This window comes from Mirounga angustirostris, unplaced genomic scaffold (assembly GCF_029215605.1).
Source record: "Mirounga angustirostris isolate CCGP_5_RB_7025 unplaced genomic scaffold, mMirAng1.0.hap1 SCAF_4, whole genome shotgun sequence".
NCBI classification, from domain to species: Eukaryota; Metazoa; Chordata; class Mammalia; order Carnivora; family Phocidae; genus Mirounga; species Mirounga angustirostris.
Genome location: NW_026991712.1, coordinates 174,216,554 through 174,232,804, shown reverse-complemented (window position 1 = coordinate 174,232,804; position 16,251 = coordinate 174,216,554). Strand labels below are relative to the sequence as shown.

At 56.6% G+C, this 16,251-nt stretch overlaps 1 protein-coding gene across 9 annotated transcripts in view; it reads right to left on the bottom strand.

Moving 5' to 3' along the window:
- The window catches only part of HSPG2 (heparan sulfate proteoglycan 2), a 101,231-nt gene extending 87,132 nt beyond the window's left edge, over positions 1-14,099 (bottom strand). For 7 of the 9 annotated variants that reach the window (XM_054513087.2, XM_064589794.1, XM_064589790.1 and 4 more), the window contains exon 1: positions 12,878-13,034. In XM_054513087.2, coding sequence (XP_054369062.1) covers positions 12,878-12,940 — 63 coding nt within the window. In that variant the 5' untranslated portion in view covers positions 12,941-13,034. Of the gene's footprint in view, positions 1-12,877; positions 13,036-14,048 lie in introns of those variants that run through there. The other 2 variants (XM_064589792.1, XM_064589795.1) reach the window with 2 other exon arrangements.
- Positions 14,100-16,251: the final 2,152 nt, after the last annotated feature.

The following is a 16,251-nucleotide window of genomic DNA, read 5'->3' as shown; positions in this document are numbered from 1 at the left end:
CAGAGGCACAGAGCTGAGGACATGGCAGCCCTGCCCCTCCACCACATCACCAGCCCCTGCTGGGCCAGCCAGGCCTCCGGGCAGGGGCCCAGGCGCCCCCAGACGAGGCCCTGGGCCATCACCTCTACTCCGCCAGCGGCCTCCCCCTTCCATCGCCTTATAAAGTGACCTGAGCAGCTCTTCTCCAAGTTGCAGTTAATTTTATATGAAGCAAACCCACTGTCCTGTCACTGCGGCCTCGGCCCCACGGCTTCACACATTCCTTCTGGAGCAACATTACCTAATTTAACCATAGCCCCTGCTCTCTGGGGCTCTCAAAATAGCAGCTGCCAGTGGGGGAATATGCCCTAATGTTATCAAAATAAACAATTCTCCCTCTTCCCCCACTTAGCCTGCACCAACCTCAGGACCCAGCCCCGGGGTGGGGTAGGGGGGAATAGGGAGCTGGGGGGGGCACTGAGGGGGCCTGGAGGAGACCCAGAGAGCCTGCCAAAGCCCTGTTCTCTCCAGCCAGCCAGCCTTCTCATACATGCCCTCTTCAAACACGTTCCTGGGATCTCCCCATGCCCCACCTCCTCCCAAATCCCCCAGCCATGAGCCCAACACCCACGGGCCACCGCTGCCCTGGTTCCACCCAAGACTAGGATTCAACTTTCACTTTCTCCTAACAACAAAAACTATAACAGTAATAATTTCTTCCATCCCCGGGTATTAACTGTGAGCTACATACTTTCTGCACCTTGGCCTACTGACATCTGAAAAGTAGGGATTAGTATTCTCTTGTTTCAGATGAGGAAATGGGTGCTCAGAAAGGTAAAGTGACTTGGTCACACAGCTGGAAGTGCCAGCCAGAGTGGGGGTGAGAAGCCAAGCCCAGCTGCCCCAAAGCCCTAACCCTCACACTGCCTTCCAGACGGGACTCCCCAGCAGGGTCTGAGCCTGGGTGAGGAGGAGCACAGGGGTTTTTCTGGGCTGGGGGATGGGGGGCGAGCTTGCTCACCTGGTGTATGATTGTCGGGTCTGCTCACATGGCTGGCACCAAACCACAGGAGCCTATTATGCTTAGCTCATATTTCACCCAGATCCTATGGGCCCCAATCTGGCCCCAGGGCCCCAGGGGCACAGGCTGGCCTGTCAATCTATGACTCCAAGACCCTCCCGCCTGCTCCCCACGCCCCCGCCATGTGCCTCAGAACTGGGCTGCCACATTAAAGCAGGGAACACCCAAGCCGCTTGCTAACATACCTTGGGTGCAACCAGTGGTTAAGGAGCTGCGAGGGCGGGCCTCCCTGCCCCTGCTGCCCAGAATAATCATTAACTGTGGCAGAGCCAAGGCAGAGAGCTGAGACAGGAGTCCCAGCGGTGGCTGGGGTGCTGAGCAGCCTGGTACTCCAGGGGGTGGCCTGGACCACCTGGTTTACTCGGGCTGGCCAGGAAAGCTCAAGGTATCACTAGGGCAGGTGGTCAGGCCGGTGCCTTGGGGGCATTTACAAGAAGAGCCCAAGCTCCCTCTTCCCTCACAACTTGTCCTGCCCCGCTCCCCTCTCAACACTGCGAAGACGCATAAGCGAAGAGTGCTGGACAGAAGGATGGACCCTGGGGCTTGGGGCCTTCTCAAAGGGCGGGGGGAGGAGGGTGCAGAACAAAACGGAGCCTCCAGGTTTACCTAGGACCAAGTATCAGAGGCAATCTTCAGAGAGGGGAAAAGAAAATTACAAAATAATGGCTCCTGTTATTTGTCAACTGTCTCTTCTGGCTGTAGATTTATATGATCTCTGATCTTCCCCCAAAATCCCACCAAGAAGGTATTACCATTCCCAGCTGACAGATGAGGTTCAGAGAGGTTAAGCCACCAGCCCAGAATCACAGAGCAGTAAGTGATGGAACTAGGACAAGACTCATGGCTGTGCCTCCTGCCCCTGACACTCCCAAAGTACAACCTGCAGAGTTAAATGGAGCAGAATTAACGGATAGGGGGCTAAGAGGCCACTGAAAGAGCCCCCTGAGTCCTGGCCAGAAACCCCAAGGGTGAGAGAGCTATAGGGGTGGGGGTGGTAAGGAGGGCACCCCTCCCCCCAATCTGGATATACCAAGTAAAGGTGGTCCCTGGGGCTTCCAGCATCTGTCAGGGCAAGAGCTGAGCCTTCTGGAAGATGGGGGGTGGGACCTCTTTTGGAGTGCCCAAGGGAGGAGGATGGGACCTGCAACCCCCTCCCCCAGGAGTTCTCCATCCTCCTCCCAGAGAAGAGAATTCCCTTCAGTTGCTCAGGTGAAACCAAGGTGAGGCCCCGGCAGGCTGAAAGCTTTGATCTTATCACACATTCCTGCCCTAGCCTTCCCTTCCTGGCTCCCCACCTCCCCCCACCCACAAGGTGGAAAACCAGGCTGACTTAACCCTTTCCTCCACTTCCCGAAATCAAATCCAGGCCAGGCCTGGTCTCTACTCCTTCCCCTCCCCCTCCCCCCGAGGAGTGGGGAGAGAGGAAAGAGGGCGAAGGTGGAAAACAGGAGCTTCGGGCCCACCCTCTTCGTTCAACTCAATGTCACAGAGCCCCAAACCCGAACTGTGTGTGCAGCTTCCATTTCTTCTAAATTAAAATAATCAGGCTCAGCATAAATAGCCCCGGTGATTTTCCACACCCATGAGCTCATCTGAGACTCCCAACAAAACTGCCTGCTCTTTTCTCCAGCCCTGTGGGTCTTCTCTCCTGCCCTAGCCCAGGGGGCCATGTCCCCAAGTCCCCTCCTCCCATGAGGAGAATAGACTGTGAAGTAACTATTAACAAATGGGGGCTTAGACGAAGTCACAAAGACTCCAGATTTTCTCACAGAGGCTGCGAGTGGCCCTGAAAACCTCTCCCCCTGCCCCCACACCTTGTATTGACTAGTCCACCAACCAGCTGGCCTCCCTCTGAGACTATAAAGCTCCATCAACACCCCCCCCCCCCCCCGCTGGTTTATACCTAACACAGGTAACACAGGGCCCAGCCTAAGGCTGGCACTCCATAAATGTTTGCTGAGTGAATGAATGGCCCCATCTTGCCTCTGGGGGAAATGAAGCTCAGAGAAGTCAGACGACTTGTCCTGGATCGCACAGGCAGGGCCAGGAGGAGTACAGGAATCTCGTGACCCGGAATCTAATGCTCATTCACTAAACATTGACAGCACCCCAGCTGTTCGCTCAGCCACAGGTCCCCGAGGGGCACAGAGGGAGACCCATGTGGGCAGACCACTGCGGGGGGGATCCCAGGCACGCAGGCGAGGGCAGGTTAGGTCCCCCATCTGGTTCCCTCGTTCAGGGCCTGGCACCTGTGGGCTGGTAGCATCAGTGAAGGAAGACGTGGGAGTGGTCACATGGTAGGCTCTGAAGAATGATGTAGCACCAGCCCCTGAGAGGAAGCCAGGAGTTTTCTCCAAGAACTCAACATTCCATTCCTCTGGGTTGGCAGGGGGCCAGAGAGAAAGAAAGGAGTCCATTTTGTGGGTAGAAAAATCAAGGCCCAGGAAGGAGGATCAGCAGTTGGCTGGCAACTAAGTGGCAGCCTGGGCCTTGACCTCCTGCCTCCTGGTCTGGCCAGGTAAAGGGTGGGGGACCGGGATGGATGTCACCTCAGCTATCTTTTTTTTTTTTTTTAAAGATTTTATTTATTTATTTGAGAGAGAGAGAATGAGAGACAGAGAGCACGAGAGGGAAGGGGATCAGAGGGAGAAGCAGACCCCCCGCTGAGCAGGGAGCCCGATGTGGGACTCGATCCCAGGACTCCAGGATCATGACCTGAGCCGAAGGCAGTCGCTTAACCAACTGAGCCACCCAGGCGCCCTGTCACCTCAGCTATCTTGGTGGCTTCCTCCCATTCTTTTCCCCGTGTTAATGACTCCAGCAGCAAGCCTGGGCCTTCCTGCCCACACACTTGACAACAATGTGAATCTAGGGACAATGGGGACAGATGACTTCTGGCCCCCTGCCCCGGATGCCTTCCTCCTCCACCAGCCAAATCCTCTATGCTCTTTAGGGTCCGCTGCCTCCACAAAGTCTTCCAGGTACCTCATGCCAAATCGATCTTTTCCGTCCCTGACAATCTGCTCCTGTCTGCACCTTGAGTTGCACTGGGTGCTTATGGTTCATGGGTCTAGGACCCAGAGGGTCCTGAGAGGAGAGACCCTGCCTCTCATTTCTCCCAGGAGGACTGACAGATGTGGATTCAGCTCCTACCTTCCTCTGCACCTGGCTCTGTGATCTTGGGCAAGTCATGGCTGTCCGCTGAGCTGCTTCTCATGGGAGATGGAGGTATACTCCCAACTACACGGGAGAGTTGACAATGCAGATAAAACACCTAGCTCAATGGCTAGCACACAGTAGGTCCTCAGGCAATGAATGAATGAATGGGAAAATTCCTGACTCTCCCACTGCAGAGGGATGCTCAAACGACACAGTTTGGGACTTAAATGTAGATTACATCTTCCGGCTGGGCCACGGGGTTCTGTGCCTTGTATTTCACCCAGGTCCCCGTGATGGAGGTGGGCACACGGCCGGCTCCAAGCAGGCCCCGTTCGGCAAAAACTCACTAACTCCAAATGGCAAAACCTGCAGGTCCCACGGGGAGCTTGGGACCTGACTGAGAAGGATCCAGGTTCCCAAGGGTCTCAATCCCAGGGAAAGCCAAATCCATCCCCCCGGGGGAATGTTATCACTAAGTTGGGATGGAGGCCAAGGGGCAAAAGGCATCCAAGCCTGCGAAGTAGGAACGAGATAAGCCCACATGGCAGATACGCAGCTTGCTGTACCCTCTGCCAAGGCCAGTCCAGTCTGCCTCCTCCGTATAGCCCGTCCTGACTATGCCAGCCGTCCCTGACTGCCCTCTCTCCACACCCAATAGGCTGGATCCACAGGGGGAGGGATGACAGCTTTGGAGGCAGACAACGTGGGCCCCACTCCCAGCTGCGCCACATACGAGAGGGATGAATTGGGCCAGCCATGCCCCTGCTGTGCCTCAGTTTCCCCCTCTGCAAAATGGAGGTAATAATGCCAACCTTGAGATTTCTGGGAGGATTATATGCAATAATGCTTGCTGGGAGAGAGCCCCGTGTGGGGTTTGGCTCCAGATAGGGTGGTGGTTTTTAATCAAGAGAAGGCATAGGGCACCTGGGTGGCTCAGTCGTTAAGCGTCTGCCTTCGGCTCAGGTCATGATCCCAGGGTCCTAGGACTGAGCCCCGCATCGGGCTCCCTGCTCCGCGGGAGGCCTGCTTCTCCCTCTCCCACTCCCCCTGCTTATGTTCCCTCTCTCACTGTGTCTCTCTCTGTCAAATAAACAAATAAAATCTTAAAAAAAAAAAAAGAGAGAGAGAAGGTGTGCGTGCTCGCTGAGCACTGGCTGATGATCTAGGTGACTGAGGTCACTGGGGAGGAGACCCTGGAGGTCCCAGGGCAGAGAAGACACTAGTCTGTCCTCAGGAAACTCCGAGGTCTCAGTTCTTCTGGCCCAAGGGTCACAAGAAGGCAAACAGCAGGAGAGGGGGAAGAGTCTGTAAAGCTGACAGGCCACTGTGGCCAGGATTTATGAAGCCAGAATTTCAATCCATCCAGCCCAGTGAGGCATCCAAGAAGAGGCATGATCCCAGTTCCCAACTATTTGAAAACTAGAACCGCCAAACAAGGAGAGGGGATGAGTCAGCTGGGGGAAGGGGGGAGGCCAGCAGCAGGAGGTGGGGGCCAGAGCCGACTCCTTGGGGGTGAGTAGGGGAAGGCAGGGAAGGGAGAGGTGGGGTCAGGGACCCAGCAGTGGGTTGGGAAGGGGCCAGAGGCAGCTGGGAATTCCCAGCCCCACGCCAGGAGACCATCTGTGAGGTCACCCAAGGCCACCTCTGAAGTCCTCCCCCTGCCAAGCCCCAGGCTGCCTCCCCTCCCCACAGACTGGGACTGGGGGAAAGATGGGGAAAGAGGCCAGATTCGAAAAAAGCAAACACCTGGACACGACACACCCTCGTGGGGAAGGGGCAGGTCCTTACCCAGCAGCCCAAGCCCAAGGCACAGGGTGGAGAGACGGGTCACCATGCACTCGTGAGTCTCTCTCCCTTCACCCTGCTGCTTCTCTGTGAGCCCACAGGGGTCAGAGTAAAGAGCTGTGCAGACCCACCACCTCTGGCAAGTGACCTGCTATAGGCTCCCTCAGGACCTCCCTGGGCAAGGTCTTGTCTCCTCCAGTGCAGGCCTGAAGGATGACGGGGCTGGGATGGGGTCGCAGGAAGCCCCCTCGCCACACCCGTTAAGATGCGCGAACATCCTTTCTGCCGCTGTGGGAGGTACTTGGCCACACTCTTGTTGCTCAGAGCCCACCAACTGCACACATCTGGGAAGGGGACAACAAGTCCCCAGGCTCCAGCCTTTCCCAGGCCACACCCTGGGGTGTGCCCCCCCCGCTCCCCCACCAGGAAGGAGCAATCAGAGTGGAAGGGTGGACTCTGTCCTGCAGCTGTGGCCGCAGTGGGGGAAGGGGGGCAGTGACAGATCAGATGCAGTTACATCCAGCGCACTTGGACCGCACGCGCGAGAGAGAAGTGACGGCTTTCTTCTGCACGGTCATTCATTCCACAAGCCCAGCGCGGGGCCCAGGGCAGTGGTTGGCAGCAGTTTTGATCAGGAGAAGGTGTGCGGTGCTGGGCCCTCGGAACCCTTAGTCATATCACTCTGGCCTTGCCCTCAACAGGAACAATTCTCACAGAACAGCCACCACTTGTCAAACACCTATTACATTTCACACACTGAGCGAGGTGCACCTGCAGGGTCCACCGGGGAAATGGGAAATGGGCATCATGATCCCTATTTATAACTATTTATAACTGAGGCTCAGACACACAGAGCAATTTGCCCAAGGTCACACAGCCAGTTGGGGCCGCGCTAAGACATGAAGGCAGGCCCTTTGAGCTCACACTTTCCCTTGATCACGGTGCCTGAGAAAGGGCTCTGAGTCCAGTGAGGAAACAGACAAGTGGAAGACAGCAGTGTGGGCACCCCGGCTTATGCCACATTCTCCAGGTCTCCGCAGAGAGCAGTGGCTGGGAAGGACAGCTCCCCTGTGCCCAGGGGCCAAAGCAGCCTCTTCTCAATCCTCAGCAAGGAGCCTGGGCCTTCTTGGCCTGCTGGCTTCTCCCAAGGCCATTAATATATTCACTTGATAAATGTTCACCTACTGTTGCCTAGCACCAGGCAAACTGCAATGAACAAAATCTGAGTCTGTGTCCTCGTGGAGCTTCCCTGCCACACTGGGGGGATGACAGTACGTTCTAAAAAACACATAAACACCTAAGCATGAGATCAGGCTGTGGGGTTCTCAGGGGCCAGTGCCCGCAGTTCCTTAGATGCACATTTGGCAAGACCCCCCTGCACCCACTCTATAGGCCGGTGTAGAGGCCCCAGCTTGGTCCAATGCTGCCCCTATCCCTAGGCCTTCCCCTCCAACACCTCGCAGTTTTTCCATCTTAATTAGCATCTGCTCCATCCTTCCCGATGCTCATGCCACAAAGTGTGGAGACTTCCCTGACTCCTCTCTTTCTGTCCCACCCCATACCCAATCGACCCATCCACAAATTCTGTCAGTCCTAACTTCAAAATATCTTCAGGAATCTACCACTTCTTCCCACTTCCCTCGCCCTGGTATGAGTTCCCCTTGTCTCTGGCCAGGATCTCTCGGCTTGCTTGCTTTTGCCCTTGACCTTCCACATCCTCTTCTCCGCACAGCAACTACAGTGACCTCTTATCTCACTCGGAAGCAAATCCAAAGGCCTTCCCATGGCCAAGGCGCAGCACTTGGACCATGCTCCCCCCTCACTCACCCTGCTCCAAACACATGGGCCTCCTTGTTTTCCACGGATATGCCGGACACCGGGCCTTTGCACGAGCTGGTTCCCTCTGCTTGGAGTGCCCTGTCCCCCCAGGCATCTGTAGGGCTCACACCCTCACTTCTTCAGATGCTTCTGTTCAAGTACCATCTTCTCAGAGGCTTTTCCTGACTGCCTCATCCCACCTCATCACTGTCTCCACCCTCTTCCCCGCTTTACCTTTCCTCGTGAGCACTTACTGCTCTCTGACATACCGTCTTCCCCCGCTAGCTCTAATGCAAGTACTGTGAGGGGACGGAGTCTGACTTGTTGTTCCCTGCCGTGACCTCAGCACCTAGAACAAGGTCAGGCACTTAGAAGATACTCAGTAAATACTTGTTGAATGAATTTTACGTCTAACACGCACCTGTGGGGGACTCTAATCTGTGGAATATTTAATCACATCCATCATCGGTCCATTCATTCATTCACCACACACTGCAGGCCTTTGTGCACCAGATGCCCCCCTCTAAAAATCCAGAGCAACAGAGAAACAGGGTGCCCTCCTCCGTGCCTCTGGGAAAGGACTCTGGTAGGTAGCCAGGAGCTGTCCTAAGGACACCTCAGGGATGCCATAGGGATCCTGCAACCCTGCGCAGGCGGGTGTAGGGAAAACAGGGGAGGGGGGCTCTGGGGGCGGCTGACACTTGAAGGCCCCACATTCCCAGGCCTCAAAGAGCCGCCTTGTTCCCAGGGCTTTGGGGCTTTGGTGATGGTGCCCCTAGCCCAGCCACCCCCAACAGCCACAAGCCCCTCCCTCTCAAGGCCGCTATTGACACGGACCCAACCCAAGGCCAACAGTGAGGCTGGCGGCTCCCCGCGAAGTGAGTTCCACACATTCTTCTAGGTTTCAGTCAGCCAGCTCTGGGCGCTGGGGCAGCCGGCAGGCCTCGGCTGGGCCCTGGGAGCAGGAGCGGGCAGCAGGGCCAAAGATGCCAAGGCCTGGGTTGGGGCAACATTCCAGCAGGGCTAGGATCCTCAGCCCAACCTCCCTCTTCCTGGAAGAAGGGTGATGGGGGCAAGGCCAGGGTGGGCCCTGGGAGGAGGGGGCACTGTGCTCGTCATATCTTTGGGAGGCTGCTGGGGGATGGAGTCAAGTTCACCCATTCGTTCCCTAGCCTGACCCCTCACAGCTGGGATGGCCTGGGGAGGGGGGCCACGGGCCAGAACTGAGAGCCCTTCCCACATGTCTCAAGTGGTGAAGGGTCCAGAACCTACAGGTCTGGCCTCCAAGTAGCCTCTGAATCACGGCTCTCTCTCTCTCCACATCTTGGGCGGCCCCTCCTACTCCCCCTCCAGAGAGTCTCCCCACAAGGCCAAGCAGCCTTGCAGACTCACCCTAAACCTTGAGCCCCCAGGGGAAAACCAGGGGCACCTAGCGAGGGTTCCAAGCACAGCGGCTGGCCTTTCTTCCCCCTTACTCCCCGCGGAAAGCCCTGGGATTAATTCGACCGTCTATGGGATCTCAGGGAATATTTGATGAGGAAATTAACAAACCTACAAATATACAGGTGATCCTACAAATGGCCACCCTGGAGTTAGGTCTTTCGAGGCTCCCGCCAGGACAGGCATGCCCAGGATGCCCTCTGCTTAGAGAATGGGGACCATATCAGGAGCTGTGGCTTAATGCATTCAACAGATATATTGACTGAGCACTTACTACCTGCCAGATGCTAAAGATACAGCAGCAGCGAACAAAAACACACAAGGTCCTGCTCTTGTGGAGCTTAAATTGGGGGGGGCGGGTAGGAGAGAGATAAATAAACGAATACTTATCAGATAGTAACAAGGAAAAAAATAAAGCAGTCTAGGGACAGAGAATGTTGGGCAGAGTAGTCAGGGACTTAAAAGAAGGGAGGCAGAGGGTCACATAGATATTTGAGGGACAAACGTTCTAGGTAAAAGGAACAGCAGATGCAAAGGCCCTGGGGTGGGAGTGTGTTTGGCATATTCAAGAAACAAAGACCAGTGTAGCTGGAGTAAGCAAGGGGAAAGTTGGCAAGAGGAGAGATTTGAGAGGGAGCGGGGGAGGCCAGATCCCAAAGGGCCTTGTGGGCCATATTAGGTCAGGGGCTTGAGTCTGATCGTGAGCAACAGGGGGAATGCAGGGAGGATCTGAGCAGGGGAATGACATGTGAGAATTTGTTGAGAAACTTTGTGCCTGGCAAACAGCACTCAATAAATGTGAACTGTCCATATTATTTTGTCATTATCTGGCCTGGTACTCCAAGACCTCCCTCCCTACCACCCCAAGCCCTGAACCCAGTCACCTTCTGCCACCTTCCTTCCACTCCTCTCCCCAGCTGCACCTCAGATCCACAGATCCCAACATGCCTGTGCTCAGCCGGAGAACAGGCCCGGGCCAAGCCAGGTGGGGGCCACTACTCCCAGACATAGGAAGCTGGGCCTAGTGTATGGGGAGGGGGTCCATCTCTGTCCCTTCCAGCCTCCACCTCCCTCTATGGCCTCCCTCCAGAAGTCCCCAAGGCACACTCACAAGCACAGCCCCCCCCAAGCGGGTCTGGAGTAAGAGGGGCTGGGGACTGGGGGCCATGGGGGTGGGCAGGGCAGCAAGTTATGTCCAGGCGAGGGCTGAGGGAGTGCTGCCCCTGAGGAAAGGGGAGGCTCCTCCAGCTTCTCCATTTCCCATCAGCCCACAGCCTCCCTAGTGAGGAAACCCAGCCAAGGCAGGAAACAGGTATCTCAGCGACTTCCCTCCTCAGCCCTGAAAAACACCGTAATCATGGCAGCCCCCTCAATATTCCTGTCTCCTGGCAGGGCTGGCCCCAAGAAAGGAAGGGCTCAGGTCCCAGCAGGAAGAAAAGGGATCAGCAGGCCAAGGCAGGCACTGAGTCACCCAGGCCTGGCCCCCACCCCAGCAAGCCTCTCCACCTCCTCTGAACTGAAATTACTCCCACACATAATCATAGACCACTGCTTCTCTGTCTCCTGCCCCCAGTGAGGTCTTGAGCTTCCTAAGGACCACCCTACCTTCCTCTTCTGTCCTCTCTTGGCTTGTGGATGTGAACTAAAGGGCAGAAAAGATAAAGGGCAGTGGGTGAGGAGGAGCCCAAGGCTTGCTGGGGCACTGGGCTAGGAACCTGATGTCACTGAAAACGTACGATAAACTTCTTATCCCATTTTACAGATGTGGAAACTGAGGCCCAGGAAGAAGAAATGGCCCCAGATCACAGGCTAGAAAATGACAGAGCTGGGATTCAGACTTCTTGGGTGCAAGCTCTTTCCAGCTCTCCACCATCAGCCTGGGCTGGGACAGTGAAGACCTCGGTGTGGTTGCTGAGGAGACTCTATAATTCCACAGGATTGGAACTGCCTGTTTACACATCTAAGTTCTGGGAAAGCAAAGACAGGGCCTGTTCTTGCTCACCCATAAGCCCCAGCCCCTAGCACAGTGCCAGATGCGCCGGCACACAGTAGGTGCTTAGCAACATCTGCCGAATGAATGAGCCCCAGAACTCCCACTGACTGTCACGGAATGCTGCTCAGTGAAGATATTTTGAATGAACAAGTGAGTGAGATGATTGGCTGCAATCTGGAATTTCTGTGGACATTCCTCCTGTACACAGCAAATAACTCCACCCTCCTCCTCACTCTGGCCACAGTAGGACCCAGCATCCAGGAGCCCCTCAGCAGGGGGCAGAGCTGGGGGAGTCTCAGAAAAGGAACACATCCCATGTGCTAGGTTGGTGCCTACTTTTTGGAAAAGTAAAGATCAAGTTTGGATCAAGACTGAGAAGCAACTGGATGGGCCCTGCTGGACTTGCTGGGGTGAGAGGCTGAGAGAGGGGATTAAGGAACCTATGCAGATGGGGAGTGGGGGAGGAGAGGTTCTAGGTGGGCTGGGCAAGAGAGCTGAGGGGTCAGGTCCGGGGTGGGGGTTCAGGAGTGACTCAAGAGGGCAGAGGTGAGACAGCGGGCCAGGCCAGGACAGGGATTCAGTCACTGGGTAAACACTGGCTTAGAGAAAAGTCCCTCTCTTGGCTCTGAGAAGGGGGTGGGGGGCGGGGGTAGGGACAGGGACCGCCTAGGACCACCTCAAAGACGGTGGGGGTGGCTCTGTGGTTCACCAGGGCAGACCCAGCTCCTCAGATGTGCCCCCACCCACATCTGCCACCAGCTGCCTGCCCACTGACCCTGCCCCGCCCTTCTCAAGTTCACTCAGGTCCTCAGAGCCTCTCCCTGGTCAAGCATTCTTTTCCTCTGCATGGGCCCATCCAAGCTCAGAGCAGGGAAGTGGGTTGTGGTGGCAGGCTCCCCCTGCACTTGAGGACCCCGGAAGAGGATAGCTAGGAAACAGACCTAGGTCCCGGACCGGCACTTTCACGCGCCTTCCATGCAGTCCTGCCAACCAGCTTCCAGCTCTACACTTTGAGACCATGCATTTTTAGTTCCCTTTGGGCTTGCCCGAGGTCACATAGCTACTCAGTGAGGAGCAGGGATGGATTCAAGTCCTAGGCTGTAGGACTTCGGAGCCCGTGGGTGTTCCACACAAACCTCAGTTGTGTCCGGAATGGATTTTTACTTGTGCCTGCCTGGTTACTAGCTCCCCAAGGGGCCGGACGGCCTGGTAAAGTTCCAGTGAGGATTGATAGGCTCCCCATCACCAGTGAATGCCCCCTTTCCAAGTTGGCACAGAAAGGGGTGCCCTTGCCCGGCCGAGTTCCCGCCCTGCTCGAAGTTTCTCCGCCTGGTCCCCAGGAATGGCAGGCCGGGCCATGCCTAGCGCGACTGGAGACTCAGCAACGTGGCCGGGCGACCCACGGGCTCTCACGCGGGCCGGCCCCGCCTCCGGCCCCACGCAGGGTTCCCCGGGCGCCCCTCCGGACAGCCCCACGGCGGAGGGTGGCGCCCGCCTGTGCCGACCCGGGGTCCCTGGCGGGCGCCCCCATCCCGGGCCAGAGTCCCAGCCAAGTTGGCTGGCGCGGCGAGCGGGGCCCGGGGCGTCCCCCGCCCCCGCCCCCCCCCGCCCCGCGCACTCACCGCGAGCAGCCGCCCGTGCAGCAGCAGCGCCAGCAGCAGCGCGCCCGCCGCCCGCTGTCCCATGGCCCGGCCGGCTCCGCTCGCTCTCTCGCTCGGCGCCCGCCCGCAGTCGCCCGCTCGCCAGCCTGCGGAGTCCTCGGGACGGCGCGGCCCGCTCCCGCCGCCCCCACCCCTCCCGCCGCCCGCCCCGCCCCCGCGGCCGTCCGCCCCGCCCCCGGGCCCCCGGGCCCCGCCCCCGGACCGCCCCGCCCCGCGGCATGAGGCCCCGCCCCCGGACCGCAGGCGCCGCCAGCCCGAGCCCGAGCCCGAGCCGGCAGCGCAGCCAACTGGGCCTTTGTCTGGGTCCCCCCAACCCCCTCGGCGCGGGCCGCGGCCCAGCCCGGCTCCTCGCCAAACCCGGCCTGGAGTGTGGGATGGGACGGGGCCGGGGCCCTGCGCGCGGGCCCCCGCCGCCCCTCCCGGCACACGCGACCCCCGCACAAGCCCCTCCCCGTCCAAGCGACGCCCGCACAAACCCACACTTGCCCACACCCCCTTTCTCACTTGGGCCGCGAGAGCTCCCCACGCTCTCACACACAAGGCCTGCACACGCGCACCTGGGACGCTCACACACACACACGCGCCACGCTGGTCTCCCCACGACCTTTCACACTTGCGCCCTCACCCCCCACCGGCGCACACCAACAGACTTCACCCACCCAGGCACACACTTGATCAGTCTTCCAAAGTGTCACCCTGCAGGTGACACAGCCGGCACTGACTTTCACACACTCAGCGGCTCATGTTCCTATTCGCATTTTTACACAGACTCACAAGTATGAATCCCCAGACCCGAAGCGTCAGGACGTGTTTTCACACACAAATTCCGCACAGGCGCTTCCCGTTCACACACAGGGGGACATAATTCGCTCCCCCACATGCTGGCCTGTCTTTTTTACATTTTCTCCCGCACTAACCACAGCGCCTTACAGTGGGCACTCGAGAGTGAACTGAACTGGCCCTCACAAGCACCATTTTCCCTGTAAACCACGCACAAACCAACTTGGATGGACATAAATCACAGCCCGGGTGCCAGAGACACACAGCTCGCACACGCAGGCCCAGACACAGACCCCACGAAAGCCCCAGTCACAGATGCTTGGGTGGGAAATCCCAGTCCCTGATGATTCACCTCTGACACAGACCCACAGACCGCACACTTGGCCATGCCACTGGGCCTCTCCGCCTGCGCTCAGGTCTCCATTCTGCCTGAAAATTTCCAGGGCAACCCAGGCTGATGGGTGGAGAGAAAACTGGCGTGTGTGCGTGTGTGCATGTAGCTTAGAGGAAAACCTTTTGAGTAATGATAGAGGGAGGAGAAAAAAACCTGAAGTTTTCATTGTTTCTTGTGAGAGTTGCTAGGTTCCAGAGACTCAGGGCTGGGTTTGAGGCCAGGAGTGAGGTGAGCTGTGGACAGAAGGAAATGCCCAGCTAACTGGGCGGCACCAGGCCGGGCTCCGGAAGGCATGTTCCCTGTGATAGGGGCCTGCAGGCTCCTGGGCACTCTGTGGCCTCCCAGGCACAGGGGGGAATTGAGAGACTGCTGGCATCCTGACCCCCATCCCAGATAGATGCTCCATTCCCAAAAGATTGGGTTCTTCACCCTGTGGGGCATATTTCCGGGAGACCAGCTCAGAGCTCTAAGGGGTAACTCCCTGTCCCCAACCCAGATGCCAGGCATAACACTGAGTAAGGGCTGTTAACTGCTCCAAACAGGGAGATATGGGTAGACAGAAGAGGGATGTCTGCTCTTGGCCCTGAGTGAACCCCTAATCTGGTGGGAGGCAAGGGGCAGGATATAGTCCCTATCCTCACGTTGTTCTCAGTCTGATGGAGAATCCTGCCTCTACCACCTCGCTGTGCAACCTTGAACAAATTAGTCAACCTTTTGATCCCTCAGTCTCATCATCTAGAAAATAGGAAAAGGAGAATAATACTAAGACCTCTCTCACAGTGTTGTTGAGGACTAAAATGAATTAATATGTTTTTTTTTTTTTTTAAAGAACAGTTTCAGGCACATAGGAAGCACTCAATAAAGGGCACCATTTCTCCTACTGCTGTCTCTGGGTGAGTTCCCAATCTGAAGAGGGGGACACTTGTGCCCTCAGGGGGCTCTAGTCTGTTGGAGGAGCAGCTTCTGCACCTAATGTGTTGCTCCTAATCTGAAGGCAAGATGCAGCCTTCACCCCATGGACCTCCAGTCTGGTGGGTGAGTGCAGCCTGGCGCTGGGGAAACTCCCTCTCTGATGAAGAAGGCTACAAAACTCCACTGACTTCAGAGTTGGCAGGTGGCCAGCCTCGGTGGCAGGATTTTTCCAAGGCCTTGCCTGTCTGTGGAGGGTCAGCATCTGTGACAAATCACATTTTGTGAGCTGCCTCAGTGTCTTTTCCCCACCTCGGGCCCTTTAAGTCCCAGAGCTTTGGCTTCTTGGCCGATTTGCTCATGAGCAAAGGGAAAAGGGAAACAAGCAGCCCTTTGTAGATGTCTGGTCAAGACTAAACCCGAGCTATAAGTCTTGCTTACTAAAAGAGGTTGGGGAGAGAGATGGTAAAGCTGAGTGGAAGGAGCTGGGCTGACACAGAGGGCAGAAAAATACGGCCTGTCTAGAAAGTCTTCCAGAGTAACTCCACCCACCCTGAGGATTTGGCCAGCTCTGTTTTCTTTTGCAGTCCTTGATATCTTTAGTAAATGTTCTCAAGTTGCTTTGTCTAGGGCCTGGCTATCTCCTCATATGGCTTCGAGGAGAAGCAGAGGCAGGGCTTTTGGGCTTTGCTGAGTCTTGGAGGCGCCTGTAATCATGCTGTACGTACTCATAGCTTAGGGTGCTCGTCATCCTCTTGGAGAGAAACAATTCAAGTCTTGCACAAGTTGCCTTAGATAAGGAGAGACAACAAGAGTTTGGATAGGTAAGAGCAGCCAAACAATCTGGCTTCTACAAAACAGGAGTTGGGTGCCTTCTGGAATCAGTGGCCAGAGTTTGTGGGTCATCTTGTTTGCCACTCCAAAATTGACAGGACTCAGCTTTTCCTGGCTTCCACTTCCACTCCAAATCTTTTCTCTGCCTCAGAGCTTCTCACTTGTTTCACATTCCTTCCTTCCTTCCTTCCTTCCTTCCTTCCTTCCTTCCTTCCTTCCTTCCTTCCGAGCTGCAGTGAATGGTTGGGTAGGTTGTTCACTGAACAAAAGTATGCAGACAAGTGGGCCCGGCTTTGGGACTATATCTGCCCTGGGGGGGGGGAAACCTTTTGCTCCTTTGAGCAAAGGCACCGTATGGGCTTGCTGTGCACCTTCATTCAATTATGAAATTAATTAATTTCATTATGAAATTATGAAA